The 16,836-nt window shown below is 40.5% G+C and overlaps 1 protein-coding gene across 2 annotated transcripts in view; it reads left to right on the top strand.

Annotated features, from left to right (window-relative positions):
- pde3b (phosphodiesterase 3B) overlaps positions 1-16,836 on the top strand; it is a 60,613-nt gene that overhangs the window by 31,912 nt on the left and 11,865 nt on the right. For both annotated transcript variants that reach the window (XM_033628900.2, XM_033628899.2), the window contains exon 2: positions 16,106-16,156. In XM_033628900.2, the coding sequence (XP_033484791.1) occupies positions 16,106-16,156 (51 nt within the window). The remainder of the gene's footprint in view (positions 1-16,105; positions 16,157-16,836) is intronic.

Genomic DNA, 16,836 nt, shown 5'->3' with positions numbered 1-16,836 from the left:
AAATAAAAGACCATAAACAAATGCTTTCTATTTGAAAAGGTTATATTGCACAACGGCCACCATCCATTCAAGTGTACCCAAAAAGTGCAGTCAGGCCTAGCGTACCCAAGGAGGCTAAAAGAGCACATCTAAAGAGAACCTGAGCATCATCCAGTTATTTATTTTAGCGCCATCTGCTTAAACCGTCTAATATCGCAGCTCCAATTACATTGTACATGTTTCATACCACGTAGCTCCCATGAGGTCAAAGACCCAGCCTTCATTTAATAGCCTTGTGGACACCAGCCATGACTGCCATGCTCGATGTCTGATAAAAAACCACATCCCTTCCATGTCCCATGGACTCGTCCAGTCTTGTGGCCTTGATGAAATAACAGTATTGGGAAGGAGCACCATCCAACTTGGTTTAGCACAAAGAATTTTATTTTTTATTCCCCAAATGTCTCATGGTGCTCAGTTGCAACTCTTCATCTCAGTTTTTCTATCAGCCTTGTTCTGCTCCATCTGCTTTTTTCTGGAGACACAGCAGGCTGACCAAATTCACAACAACCAGGAAGCAGACAGAGACTGCTATCTTCCTCTCTTCAAAGAAATTAGTGGGTGTCTATAGGCCATGCACTGTATGTCTCCTGACTCATGTAAACAAAACGCCATAGTAAAACCACATGCTGTGCCCCAGAGATAGAAGATGAGAGAGCTGTGTGGGCTACTCGTTCTGCTGCAGCAAACTCCGACCTTTGACGTAAACCAGACGGGCTGAGGTCTGGTTGGTTGTCTCCGCCAGGCGTAAGCCTGCAGGGAGTTTTGTATTTGGTTGTGTGTGAATGTGTGCATTGTGTATGTACATACTACTGGACCAATCAGCCTAATAATATTTTGTGTGCACATTTATGACTGTATGCTCAAGGATCTCTCGTTTCAATTGTTGAAAAACCTCTTTTAATGACAGCTGACTCCTCACTTCTCTTACCCAGCCAGTAGGGGCCGCAAGTTTTTTGGTTAGGCTCAAAAAGACTAGCCTTACCGAGTCTGTTGAAGGCACATTTGGCCTTGTGGCTCAGAAATTGAAAAGTTTGGTTTCATGTTGAACTGGAGTATCTGCATATTAATCCCATTCCAGCTACGTTATAATCCACTTAAATTAGGCACAATTTCAGATACCGTTATTGTTTATCTTCGCCACCATCTTGAGCTCAAGGAAGCAGGGAGGGACAATTCCACTGGGCTCCGCTGTGCCACGTGCATTGTTTAGAGTGGCCGCAATCAGCTCCAGCAGCCACGTAGCAGCCAGAACCCCACCGCCTCTTAACTATCCAACTACTGAGAAATTATTATGTACATTTACACAGCACAGGAGACCCTGAACACAGATCATCTTCCACTAAAATTACAACACTTGACCACAAAATGCTTGTTGGAATGTACTAAACATCACAAACTGATGATATCTTGAGTAGGTGGTACAGCGGAGTCAAAGATGTCCCATGTGAAACACAGTTCCATACAATCCATACTTGTGAACACTTGTGATTTCTTACACTTGAGGCCATTGGGTGCAAATATGAAAAAGCGTCTGTAACTCAAGACGGAAAGTAGAATTGATGTAGCATAATCCTCAGAGAACAACAACTATGGCTGTCTGCAGAGAGACAAAGGCTGGGGAGGATTAGGAAAGTTGTTTCACTGTATCTCGCATTGTGACAAAGGTCAGGCCTACGACCTCCATGTGGGTGTGTCGACTGTGTGGATGAATGCATGGAGATGTACAGTTCTCAGAGCTTACTGTATTGTATTGTACTGTATTACAAGACAGCAGTCATAGAATAGAGTAGGAAGTCTTTATTGTCCTTGTACAAAGAATATACAACGCGATTAGGAGCGCTACATCTGATCAGGTGCCAACTAATCACTTAAACAACCAAGTAAAAAACAGACACATAATCATTCATGAAATCAGAAACAAATAGTGTAAAAAATAAAAAATAAAAATATTAGTTGTTAAGTTGACAGGTTGATGATGAGAATACCGTCCTGAAATGATAGAGCAGTCATGTTATATACCAGCAAATTAGGTAAAAAAAAAAACATTTTAGGTGTTCAACTTTTAGGATGATTTGATGAAACATTTGAATAACGTGTGTGCGACATATCAGTAAGGACACCGGGTTGAGCGAAATATTGAAAGTTTTAACTGCTGTGCTCATCTGTTGTCCTGTTTCATGTAGTTTCAACACTCTTTTCAGATGGCAGTATCTAAAATGTAATCTAAAGTATACAAAAAAATACCCGGATCCAAACAACTTTGTTGATTTATAGTAGCATTCCCCCTGTGCCGGGGTCATGTGCCATTAATTCAGTGTTGTTACCTTGTTATCGTCCTGTAGCACATGAGAACATGGTGTCGAGTAACCTAATGCCACACAGACACTGCACTCTTGTTGGATCGTTGCCTGGCTAGTAACCTGTACTACAATGTGCTTTAGATCAGTTTATCTTCAGTGTTACCTGCCATGTGACACTGAAGATAAACTGATCTAAAGCACATTGTAGTACAGGTTACTACAATGTGCTTTAGATCAGTTTATCTTCAGTGTCACATGGCAGGTAATACTTGGAGCAGGTGATTCTGTTGTATAGGACGTGGAGGTAGCTTGTATGGGTTGATCTTGAGAATGAGCTTTAAAGGTCCTGTATTTTAAAATATCTGATTTTCATGTGTTTTTTTTATCATAAAGCAGGTATAGGTGCTATAGAAATACTGTGAATGCATCAAAAGGCTCAGTCCACAGAGAAATGCACACAGTCTGTATCAGGGGCGTCATGCAACCCCAAAATGTGAGGGGGCACAGTGGATTGGGTTCGTGCGCTATGCGCGCGCACAAATTTTTTTGGGGGATGCCCTCAAATCACTTATTTTGGGCCCCTGCTGCACAACGCCTTGAGGTTGGATAGGGCCCAAACTCAAAGCCGACCCCCCCGTCCACACACACACACACACACACACACACACACTTAATGCATCTACACCTTGCCATGTAAACTATTTTGTGTAAGGAGGAAAGGAATTTTTCTCAAACAAACCCTAGCAGCTAGGAAAATATTGCAAACATAGCTAAGCTTATTGTATTGCATAAAATATTTGGCTACACACTAACGTTAATACACACAAACGTGAACCCAGGCCGGTTCCCACTACTGACAGCAAAACGTAACGTGACGTAGATAACGATAGCCATTGTTATTGGCAACGGCGTGCCAAGGCAATAAAAAAGGACACAATCATACACACTCACCCATCTTGTTAGGTGGCCTAACGTTGAAACACAGATAGACCAAAATAAATCCCGTCCCAAGTTTTTCTGATACTTCCATGGATACTCCCTAGGCTACTAGTAGCTGATTAGTCAGGCAAACGTTACAGTCCAGACATTATAGGCTAACGAGGGGGGGATCGTACTCTTTTGCGTCTATTTCCGGAACGGAAAATAAGAGCGATGTAATTCTTTTTTTAATGAAAGCAGGACACTTAAGCCTTTACATCGATCCCATCGGTGTGTTTATAGCTTACCCGGAAGCCTAGATGTCAAGCCGGTAAGATCGGCTGCCCAATGGGAGACCCGGGTGGCTAAAATCCAATGGGAAAGCTGTGAGCGGTCACATGATCGGCCAAAGATCGTTTATTATCAAGATGGTTGCTCTGTTGCCGTGTGTGATCACTACTAACAGGAAATCTCCCCTAAATCCTAATAAATAATGTGTAAATTACCATTTATGTATTTTATGCAAGTTACGGCCACTAAATGGGCCTGAGATGAAGGAGATTATTTAGAATACATTTCACTCAATATGACCACTGATCATAGCTAGATGATAAAATAATAAGTAAGGTAAAGTAAGTAAAATAAAATTGGTTGGAAAAAAAAAAAAATCATCCCTCAAATCTGAGGGGGCACGTGCCCCCTCGGTTTCTATTGACGTGACGTGTCTGGTCTGTATTGAGAAACCTTTGTGTTTAAATGAGCCAGCAGGACTTCCCTGAAGTTGTGATGTCACATCTATACAGTATAAAAGTAGAAAGGGCTGCTACAGTGCTGTTTCAGTCATTCCCCAGCTGTGATGACAGTGAAGAGACGCTGGGAGATGTGGAAGACCCAGAAACACCGGCCAATCTGAACAGAATAGCCTAAGCACATGGTCTGTGAGCATTTATACTTGTGTGGTGGTCTGTATTTGTCACTCTGCCGTACACCTCCAAACTCCTAGTTGGTGGTGGGGTTTCTGTGAAGTGCTGTAAAGTTTAGTTGATTGAAAACACACCCAAAACACACATTAAGCATGGCTTAATAGCAACAGTTACAAACACAAGTACACAAATCGGCTTTATTATAACTCGTAAGACTCAGACAAAACACGTGTCTTTTGCTGGACACATTTTCCCCAGAAATACAACATGCTAATGTTTTTAGCACGAGCCTGTGGCATTTTACATTGTATAAATCAGCTGAGCGGCTAGCGGACATTTCCTCTAGTCCTATGAAGCCAGGGACAACAGGAATATTTAACAAAGGTAACGTTAAGAAATTCGGCTCTGTTACAACTCACAAGGTTCTGTGACAAAACCACTGTCTTATACTTGTCACGTTTTATAAAGAAATATAACATGCTAATGTTATTAGCACAAGCCTATGGCATTTTACATTGCATAAATTAGCTTCGTGGCTAGTAGACATTTCCTCTGCTCATATGAAGCCAGGGACAACAGCAATATTTAGCAAAGGTAACGGTACAAAATTTCAGCTCACAGGCTCCACTGACAAAACAACTGTCCTATACTAAACACGTTTTCCAAAGACATACAACATGCTAACGTTATTACCTCAAGCCTATGGCATTTTACATTGTAGAAATTAGCCTGGCGACCAGTGGCGATTTCCTCTACTCATATGAAGCCAGGATAAATCACACACAAGACTTAAAATGCTATTTTCTCGAGCCTTTATTGTCTTCACAATCTATTGTTCCTTATCTATGAGATGAAAGTAAATAAAAGCTTCCAAGAGGTCTGCGTCACCGCGACATGTAGTTACATTTGCATTATGCTACGGTGTCCATTGGATTCAGAAGTATAAATCCCGCTTTAAAGAGACAGCCGCTAAAACAGAGCGTTTCAGACAGAGAGTGTACACAGGTATATTCAGGCAAACAGTATGAAAAATATGAAGTGTTTTTTAAACATTAAAATGTGTAAACATGTTGTAGTAGAAACCCAAAATACGTGTGTGTAGCTGAAAATGAGCATGACATGGGATCTTTAAAGCCTTAATAGGTGGTCAGTTTTACTTGATAACTACGTTTATCTAAATTAGATTATGCTTTAGGTAAAAATTTATAACAGAAGACAAAAAGGCATCATTGTTCAATATGATAATAAACCCCAACGTTCCTCTTTGGACAGGCAGGAAGTCACAAAACTCCTTTCAAATTCTGGCAATTTAAGTTCCACCCTGCCAGAAGCAAACATTGTACAGAATCTACTCTTAAATGTTATGGTATTCTTATAAACTTGAATATAAGAAGCATCGAACTTGCTGTGAGTGCTGCATCTACTTCTGATTGTTCACAGTATGTTTTTCAGTGGCAATTCTATGGTGCCCCTAAAGAAGCGTCAGGCCACTAGTGTTTGTTTACATGTAGAGCAGAGGATATAGACAAATGTGGCAGATGAGCCCCTGAAGTGTCCTAAAAATGCAGCGTGACGTGACGTTAATTCCGAAGCCTGTTTCATGCTCTTCATTAGCCTGGGTGTCTCCCTGTTGAGCACACTCTGGCTTCTATAAATACCCATTAAGTTTTCCACAGTGAAATTCTTGGGTGCCATTTAAAGAATGCGTCTTTGCGAGGTGAAATAAACACGTCATGTACTTTAGGGTTTCGTTTGTGTAGCTCCACCCCTCCAAGCTTGAGATAAGAAACTTAGAAGGCAGTGGTTCACACTCTGGAAGTGGTGAGGGGCTTTTCAGGGGGCATTTGGCAACACAAAATGAAATGAACATCAAAATGAAAAAGACTGCAACAGCTAATAAACATCATTGTTATGGAAAATGCCAAGAGCTAATAATGAAAATGTCTCCTTTAACAGATGTAATAGTAGCAAACAGTGTATTTGAAGCTGTTCCTCAGACCAGACTAACAAGACCTGTAACTGTTAACTTGTTCATGCTTTGGATGATTGGAATTTTTAAACCATTTCCAAGAAGACCTCTCATTAGCTAGTTTTTCCTTTTCCCCCACTTGATTGGTGACAAACAGGACAATATCTTATCATACTTATGGACTTAAAAATACTCTACATGACATCAATAGACTCTGGCTTTGCAGGGCAGACGCTGAACAACACCAGTCCAGTGAAGTGGTAGATGAGTGTGAAAGAGAGGGATGACATTTTGCACGAGCTCCTTTCCCTAGTCAAAGAATTTTCCATGGTCCTGCCAGGTTGCCCTGACAACACTGGTGACAGCCACAGGCGGACTAGCCATCTGGAGTACCGTGAGTTTTCCCGTTGGCCCTGTTGACCTGTAGGCTGGTGGCGAGCCAAGCAGCACAGATGCAAAAAGATTTTTACAAGTCTTTGGTCCTGTAGATTGTCTGGCTGGTTACACTGAGAGGAAGTACTTCATCTGTGCAGACCTCTCACAGGCAACTGCTTAGTCACTTACACTTTTGTCATCGAGCAACTTCAGTGTGATACATTCTTTAAAGCACTCATCAGAGAGTAACAGATTGCATTGAGCATTAATGGTGACTTTGTAAAGCAACTGACCAAAAATGTGGGGGGTAAAAAAGGTATATTGAGACAGTGTTCAATCTTTGTCACACATAGAGCAATTCATAATATATCAGTTAGAAAATCAATCTATCTAATGCAGTGTTGCTATCATGCCAGCTACATTTTAAGTACTTCTCTGATATTTTTATTTATGATTTTTATATTTTTTTCATAACTTTTATTTTATTTTAATTACAAAAATCTGTCCATTTCTCTTGTTGTTGATTTTGTCAAGATAAGTTTTTAATGCCATTTAAATCCTACAAAAATTAAAATAAATCTTGAGAAATTCTATAAATCAAATTATGTGAAAATATAAAAAATTAAAACTATGCTGATGTTAGTGTTGCTTTTGAATTGACTCATAAAAGATTTCTCATTCATTCATTCATTCATTCATTCATCTTCTAATCGCTTCATCCTCTTGAGGGTCGCGGGGGGGCTGGAGCCTATCCCAGCTGACATTGGGCGAGAGGCAGGGTACACCCTGGACAGGTCGCCAGACTATCGCAGGGCTGACACATAGAGACAAACGACCATTCACGCTTACATTCACACCTACGGACAATTTAGAGTTATCAATTAACCTAGTCCCCAATCTGCATGTCTTTGGACTGTGGGAGGAAGCCGGAGTGCCCGGAGAGAACCCACGCTGACACGGGGAGAACATGCAAACTCCACACAGAAGGGCTCCCACACCCGGGATCGGACCGGCAACCCTCTTGCTGTGAGGCGACAGTGCTAACCACCACACCACCGTGCCGCATAAAGATTTCTCCCACGTTAAAAAAATTAAGCCAAAATATTCAGGATTTACAGCTGCTGCCATCTTGCCCTCATGATGTTTTTTGAAACCAGAGTCTGCATAGTAGCGTACAGGGATTGGTCCCACCCAACTAAATCGTGAGTCGATCATGACGTCAAGCCCCCTTTTTTATAGCATCAAATAACTAATTGTAACCAAACCTATTAGGAAAAAAAGAACTCTTGCACTTGCATAGCACATTTAAAAATAATTGCAGTTGACCAAAGTGCTGTGCAAAATAAATTAATGACATACAAATAAATAGCAATATGAAATGTACACAAATATGAAACAGAAAAACACCAGTAACTAAGAACTATTACATACATAAAAAAGATTATAAAATACTAAAATATTAAACAACCAAAGGCCATTGAACACATGTATGTTTTAAGATTTGTCTTAAAAGTGAGAGTGGAAGGTTATTCCAAAGCTTTGGAGCAGCTACTGCAAAGGCATTATCTCTCTTACCCACCAGCCTTAAAGGCGGGCCAGTTAAAAGACATTGTTTTGAGGATCTAAGAGGTCGGGAGTTGGAGTAGGGGCAGAGAAGTTCAGCAATATACTGACTACTTACTTTAAGATTTTAGTTTGGCTCATGTCCCATCCGCTAACATGGAGGGGGCGGAGTTTATGACCTATACTGCAGCCAGACACCAGGGGGGGATTGAGGCTTCGCTTTTGGGGAGCTGTCATGTCCAACTTCACATACAGTTGTTGGTTTGTACGGAGCGTCTAGCGCTGTTAAATTTTTCTGTGCCCACTTTGCTCAGAGACATTATGTGGCCAAAAAATAAGCTGTCTTATGTCCTCATTGCAAGTCAAGCCATAATTTATAAGGGGCACTAGCCATGAACCCAGGACACATTAGCTTCTTGTGTGGGTTGAGCTCTAGTGATGCTGCTAAATGTCAAAGATTGGCCTGTTGAACGCTGCTCGTGGGCTTACAAACACTGTTTGACCCAAAATCTCACACTCTGTCCATTTACACAAAAAGTACCTTTTAGTTGTGCTTCCTGTCCTTGTTTGCACAAGGCACATTTTGCATTTGCATTTGCACTTTTGTCAGAGCTCCCTCATCACTCTGAAGATATCTTACACCACTTCTTTTTAATAGGGGTTGTTAAACTGAATTTGTCAGTAACTTCCTCATTGTTGGTAAACAGGGTTAATGTAAGTTCACAGTTGCACTCATTTTCTTTCCTTGTATTCTTAAAATGCCTTACAGAGATAGTTGAATTTAATGTTCTGTTAATATTTAACACAAAATGCATTTTGTAGATATATGAAAATGCTGCATCTCTAGTGTATTTTACAGTGTATATATATATACATAATATATTTTCTCATGTGTCAGTTTTGTGTGTTGGAAAGTGTGTGTTTGAGTGTAGGAAACATCTTTGTAGTGAGTCAGTCTGGGTCAAAAGTTCAGAGACTGTTTTTTTAATCCCAGTCTGCTCCTTCCTTCAGTCGCCTCAGCTGCTGGCCTACTGTCAGCTAACCTGCCAGAGCTTTGGCACTCTGCTACAGGCCCAGCCATATCCTGGCAGTTCAAGCTATGTCCGAGCAATAGGAGACACACACACTGAGAGACACAGACACACACACACACACACACACAGAGCTCTCATCTGGTCAGCTCCCTTTCCTGAACAGGCTTAAAAGAATCAAGCCACCCTGTGCTTTCTTTTCCTCTCTCCGTATCATCTTTTCTTCCCATGCGTGTCTTGACAGCCAGAGCCCAGTCCTCATTATCGGTGTGTGCATGTGCAGAGCGCTGCTGACGCTGTGTGTGTGTCGCCGCAGACTGACGTCAGCAGTACCCTGCTTCTCTCCATACAAATGCCTGCCTGCCATTGATACCTTTCCTCTGCCCCCCACAGTCTTATTAGCATGTTTTTATCAGTTCTAGCACCTCTCACAGCACAGAGCCGAGCTAATATGACACGCAGGTGTAACAAACTGATGGTCTAATAGCTCGCACAGGTTTATTGACTCCTGTTAGGAAATATTTACGACTTGTCTCATGTTGAATAACTGTGTGTGTGTGTGTGTGTGAAGGGTTATTTTGATGTGTGCTGTGTTTCCCCTGTGTGTTTGTGAGCATGTTTGATTGTGTCTGTTTTCTCCGTGTGGGTCTCTCCCTGTTTGCATTGTATCTGTACATTCATGAAGGTATAAATACAGTGCAGTTATTTCCCTTTTGGAAATACCTGCACCATAAATAATCTTGTTGTGTTACTCGGAATGGCAGATAGGCTGAATATGGACAATTGTACAAGTCCCAAACCCTGTCTGTGACTGTGTGTTTAAAAGCTAGCCAAAATAAAAAGCAGTGAAATATGAGTTGTACAAACAAACGTTTACAAAGTAGGCAGTCTGGTGTTGTTGTGATTTTGATGTGTAATTACCATTTGCACCAATGTCCCTGCAAAATCAGACTTTTGAATTCTTCATTTTAAAAAGTAGTTTTGGTTTATATAAGGGCTGGCGGATGTGTCAATTTTACCTGAAGTATCACAACTTGTTTCATATGAGATGTTTAAAATGACTTTATCAAACATAAATTGTCACTCTGTTTTGTTTTTGTTTTTGTTTTTTTGCCACCGTGACAAACATGATAGTGTGTGAGGCGAGGTGAATTTCTGTATCTGCAGGGCTCCAGACCACAACTATTAAGTCACATTTTGTAACCATGGAGCACCAATGCCACTTGCAAATATTATTAGTATATGAATTGGAGAGCTGTTAGTTTGTTTCCTGCTCACAGTGAATAAATCCTCATGTTTAACCATGTGGCTGTTACTGTTTAACATCCCGCTAACTGCTAACAGCTAACAGCTAAATGTTGACCGGAAGCTACAAGTTCACAGCAAAAACATTAACACCTCCGGCCCGAGATGAGCAAAAGCAACAGTGGCTCTGCTTTGATTTATGTTTTATAACAATACTTTATGTAACTTTGTCATAACAGTGATTTATTTAGCTTTATTTTAACAATACTTAATTTGCCCTAACTATAGCAGTGCTTCATTTAACTTTATTGTAACAGTACTTTGACTTGATGATAACAGTGCTTTATTTAACTTTATTATAACAGTACTTAATTAAACTTTACTAACAGTGCTTTATTTAACTTTATTTTAATACTTTATTTAAATTTATTTTAACAGTGCTTTACTGTATTTTAACAGTACTTTATTTAACTTTATTTTAACAGTGCTTTACTTAACTTTACTACAGCAGTGCTTTATTTACCTTTGTTTTAACAGTACTTTGTGTAACTTAAGTGTAACAGTACTTTGACTTGAACAGTGCTTTATTTAACTTTATTTTAACAGCATTTTATTTAATTGAACTGTAACGGTAGTTTATTTAGTATTCGAGCATCTTGTAGTCTATAGTAGTTCAGAGGAGATTTTAAATTTCGAAATGTATATCCTGTATTGTGTTGTAGCCTAAAAATATTGCAGTATTATTCATAGGCTATTTTACCTAGTCCTAGCTTATAGCATGATTTACTGACATTTATATTTTTCTCTCTTTCTCAGGGTCCCCAACCCTAAAGCTAGTGGTGGAGGATGTACATCAGTAAAAGTCACACAATGCAAAAATACTCAGTTACAAATTGTTACAAGTTAATAGTTGTTAATATTAATAGTACATTTTTTATACTTTACCTTGGCAAAGGTAGATTTTTTTATATATTAGACTATTATTTCAAATAGATTATCATTTTAATGCCTTGTAATGGTAATTTTATCTATGTTACATGCTCTTGGGTAGCTATGCATCATGTTTTTCTAAGATGGTCACATGATTCATACGTATATGCACTTGTATACAAGTAAAAACTACAATATATCCCTATTGAAATGTTGAGTTGAAGTATAAAGTAGCATAAAAAAAGAAAATCTCAGACTGCAAAGTGCCTGTGCCTCAGCGTACTTTATGTTTCACAATTACACCGCAATGCTTCAGAGGTGAGAAATAACAAGATGTGTTTTGCAGTGTGCCTGTGTGTCTCTGTGTGTGTGTGTGTGCGTGTGTCTTCATGTGTACAGGTGTCTTAAGTGTCAGCAGCTGAGTTGTGTGTCTCCGTCTCCATGTCTGCCCCTATGTCATGTTTTCATAACATCACTAAAGAAAATGTCTCTTGTTCATTGAAAGATTTTAATCTCGTCACTCGCAGGAGGCCCTCACTGTACGTTGTGGCTTGGCACACGCTGTGATGGTGGTGACAGTGGTAGCACCTATTCAGCCAGATTTTCCTGTTTCTGTGCTGTGCGAGAGGTGGAGAGGACATCCATGTTTTTGTGCATTGTGCACAGGTTATGCAAAGGCATATGGAAATGGTGTGATGCAGATGGACTGTACACACACAGCGCTATATTGTGTGACACACTTAAGACCTCTGAGTGTGTCACTGTGTGTGTGATCGATAGGGTGAATAGAATAAGAAGCGAAACATATTTAGGTTGAGTTAAATGGAGGCCTGCATTTGGGTCCGCATTTCTGTCTGTGCTTCTCTGTCCTTAACTCTCTATCCCCTCCTTAATGGCATCCTCTCCTTCAGCTTTTACCCATCTCCCTGTCTGTTTCAGCCCTTCTGCGTCTCTCCGTAAACAAGCAGAAGGCCAACAACTCTGTCCTCCGGCCGTCTCCCGCCATCGCGTTGCCATGGTGTATGGAGCATTGTTTGCTGGCCTCTATGTCGGGTTGCCATGGCAGGGCTTATTTGCCATATTAAATGTTTGGCAGCATTGTACAGATGCTGATGACAAACACCCAACATCCCACTTTGATCAGTGAAACAGTCGCTGATTAGAGGAGATGGGATGAGGCCACTGATCTATTTAACAACCTTAGTTATAGCTGTTCATGCATTGTGCATGGATCACTTGCAGGAAGGAACATGTCTGTGTAACATGAATAATACTGCAGAAAGCTGTAAAAAAAAAAAAAAAAAAAAAAAACTTGAATTACATTTAAACCTATGCTCTAAGACTCAACCTTTTCATTATGTGACCCATTTTATATCATTGAGTAAACCGAAGACCCCTGACTAAGTGATATATTTGATGGATTTTTAATATTATATTCAGTGTAGCTTGTGTTCAGGTCTTCACTGTGTCACCTCATCCTGTGAGATTTTACAGGTTCAATTTTATACAGTACAGGCCAAAAGTTTGGACACACCTTCTCATTCAATGCGTTTTCTTTATTTTCATGACTATTTACATTGTAGATTCTCACTGAAGGCATCAAAACTATGAATGAACACATGTGGAGTTATGTACTTAACAAAAAAAGGTGAAATAACTGAAAACATGTTTTATATTCTAGTTTCTTCAAAATAGCCACCCTTTGCTCTGATTACTGCTTTGCACACTCTTGGCATTCTCTCCATGAGCTTCAAGAGGTAGTCACCTGAAATGGTTTTCCAACAGTCTTGAAGGAGTTCCCAGAGGTGTTTAGCACTTGTTGGCCCCTTTGCCTTCACTCTGCGGTCCAGCTCACCCCAAACCAACTCGATTGGGTTCAGGTCCGGTGACTGTGGAGGCCAGGTCATCTGCCGCAGCACTCCATCACTCTCCTTCTTGGTCAAATAGCCCTTACACAGCCTGGAGGTGTGTTTGGGGTCATTGTCCTGTTGAAAAATAAATGATCGTCCAACTAAACGCAAACCGGATGGGATGGCATGTCGCTGCAGGATGCTGTGGTAGCCATGCTGGTTCAGTGTGCCTTCAATTTTGAATAAATCCCCAACAGTGTCACCAGCAAAACACCCCCACACCATCACACCTCCTCCTCCATGCTTCACAGTGGGAACCAAGCATGTGGAATCCATCCGTTCACCTTTTCTGCGTCTCACAAAGACACGGCGGTTGGAACCAAAGATCTCAAATTTGGACTCATCAGACCAAAGCACTGATTTCCACTGGTCTAATGTCCATTCCTTGTGTTTCTTGGCCCAAACGAATCTCTTCTGCTTGTTGCATCTCCTTAGCAGTGGTTTCCTAGCAGCTATTTGACCATGAAGGCCTGATTGGCGCAGTCTCCTCTTAACAGTTGTTCTAGAGATGGGTCTGCTGCTAGAACTCTGTGTGGCATTCATCTGGTCTCTGATCTGAGCTGCTGTTAACTTGCGATTTCTGAGGCTGGTGACTCGGATGAACTTATCCTCAGAAGCAGAGGTGACTCTTGGTCTTCCTTTCCTGGGTCGGTCCTCATGTGTGCCAGTTTCGTTGTAGCGCTTGATGGTTTTTGCGACTCCACTTGGGGACACATTTAAAGTTTTTGCAATTTTCCGGACTGACTGACCTTCATTTCTTAAAGTAATGATGGCCACTGGTTTTTCTTTAGTTAGCTGATTGGTTCTTGCCATAATATGAATTTTAACAGTTGTCCAATAGGGTTGTCGGCTGTGTATTAACCTGACTTCTGCACAACACAACTGATGGTCCCAACCCCATTGATAAAGCAAGAAATTCCACTAATTAACCCTGATAAGGCACACCTGTGAAGTGGAAACCATTTGAGGTGACTACCTCTTGAAGCTCATGGAGAGAATGCCAAGAGTGTGCAAAGCAGTAATCAGAGCAAAGGGTGGCTATTTTGAAGAAACTAGAATATAAAACATGTTTTCAGTTATTTCACCTTTTTTTGTTAAGTACATAACTCCACATGTGTTCATTCATAGTTTTGATGCCTTCAGTGAGAATCTACAATGTAAATAGTCATGAAAATAAAGAAAACGCATTGAATGAGAAGGTGTGTCCAAACTTTTGGCCTGTACTGTATCTTGAATAATAATCTAAGCTTCAAGTAATTTCAATTTTCTTCACAGAAATGACCAAAATGCGTATTTAATTTTAAAAAACAATGTGTTCGTACAACTAAGAACAAACCAAGTACAACTAAGAGGAATCTTACACAAATATAAATCAATTTAAAAACTACTCAAAAAATATGTTTTTGGCAGGTATATAGATGAGCAAGGGTTGTGTTAGTGGAGTGCATATTGATTTTGCAATGCTGGGTGGTACATGGACCGTAAATAAACTGGGTTTATTACTTATTTATTTAATTGGGTGGTGAATAGACTGGGGATAGTTGAATATTAGTTGTAATAAATTTGGGAATTTGTTTAAATGATACATGAGTTAAAAGACGAAATGTAAGAAAGGGGTAGAGACATAAAGGTTTTACTTCTACCTACTCCTTTTTGGACACTTATCTTTGTCTTCTTTGTTTTTTATGATGTTCTTTTCATTTTTGGTGCGAAATAAAGTCATTCATTCATATCTATATCTGTATATATATGTATATTTATAAGCCTCGTGATCCCTGAGAGTACCCCCAGGTTGGGGACCAGTGCCCTGAAATAATGTGGATTTAGTCATTTTACTAAATAATAATATAGTATAATGTCTTAAATTTCTGATATTAATCTGTTGTATAATCTGTGACGTGCTGTGATTATTCCTGACATCATGATGACTGGCTCAGATGTGACAGAGGAGGAGAAATGTGTTTACATGTTAAGCTGAGGCTGCTGCTGTTTGTGGAGGTGCTTTTCAAAATGAGGCCTAATCCTCAGTGTCTCTCCCCCTTGTGGTGTGGGGGTGAGACTGCAGGTGGGCTGCTCACAAGAAATGTTCACTGATCTGTTGGATTTCACACAGAAACTTGGTATATTTCTACGCATGAAAACATGAAGGTGGACCTGAAATCACGTCCTGTTGTCGCTGCATAATTTGGAGTCAGATTCTCTTCAAATAGTAGCAGATGTTTTCAGTTGTTATGCTGTGAAAAGTAAAAGATTTGAGTGCTTTAGCTGAAATGCATGTTAGTAAAATTGGTGAATGTGCAACAGTATAATTTGACTGTGTAAACAGTCTAAAGTTAGCTGCTCTCTCGACTATATTTCTGTATTTACACTTAACACTTATTTCAGGTCCAGCAACTTAGTGTTACACAACCTGCTGCAGCTTTGACTGTAATGTGTGAGAGCTCCTGTTTGGTTACCGACAGATAGCGTGGAAATGCTGCCGATTGACGTAGTTGGAGCCGGATAAGATCTCACAGCTCCATTGTAGACGCACCACGGTGGTTTTAGTGGTTAGCTTTTCTTCTTTTGCTTTCAGTGAAAGGCCTCCGTCTGCTGTCGCGCAGGCAGCGTGCGTTAGCATACCTGTAGTGGAAAGTGCATCGTGTGGTGCAGGAAATCCTTAATGTAAACTGTTACTACACTGTGTGTTTAGATAACGGGCAGAATAGACGAGCTGGAGCTCTGTCGCTCCGTTGCTGACCTGCCAGTGCCCTCACACTGAAGTCATAAAGCACAATGTGGAGTATAAGTCAAAGCCTGTGCTCTTCCTGTGTGTATACACCTCATATTCTCTATGGCACAAACACATACAATGATGACATTTGACTGACAGTTTGTGTGTCTCTCTTTTGTTTTTCAGATGATTCTGTGGGACTGGGATCTGAAACACTGGTACAAACCACAGTATCAGGTCAGTACATGTGCATGGTTCATCCAGGTAACTCACAGGTGTATTCAGGCCCACCTGCAGAAGCTGTCCCCTCTGGGACATGCAGCTCTTTCGCTTACATTTTTTTGGTGAGGCAAAATCCACATTGTGTAAAACCTGGCATACAGTGACCTTGGCATTGTTGGCATGCCACATTTTATCTTACACAGACATTCTTTGTCTTGTTTGAACTATTTGCGTAATCTGTCAAAGAATTTAGCTCCCACAGACACAGAATCATTATTTGTTCCTGATAGACGGAGCCGAGCCAGCAGGGACATTTTCCCTTATGAGAACTGCCCTAAGGTGCTACACAACCTATTCTGTGCCACACTGCTCTTACATTTTATTTAACTTGTGATATAAACATAGCACTCTGGATATATAGTGAATTTTCCTCCCACTTTACTGTAGTTCAGGGGTGCTCAAAGTTTTGATGACTGAGTGCATATTTAGGGAGCCAGCATATGATTGAGGGCCACACAAAAAAAGTTCAGTCGCAAGCCGTCCACCAAAATCGCCAACATTAGCTAACAGCACTAGCATTGATAAAAGAACCTAATTCCTGTGACACTCATGGCCGCTCTTATGGCAACAGTGCTGTAGTTGTTCTCACTGTTTTTGTTCCTGCCGCAACACCATTAACCAAAACATCCTTTTGA

Source organism: Epinephelus lanceolatus, chromosome 2 (assembly GCF_041903045.1).
Source record: "Epinephelus lanceolatus isolate andai-2023 chromosome 2, ASM4190304v1, whole genome shotgun sequence".
In the NCBI taxonomy this organism is placed as follows: Eukaryota; Metazoa; Chordata; class Actinopteri; order Perciformes; family Serranidae; genus Epinephelus; species Epinephelus lanceolatus.
The sequence above is the reverse complement of the archived record's forward strand: the minus strand, read 5'-3'. Positions and strand labels throughout refer to the sequence as shown.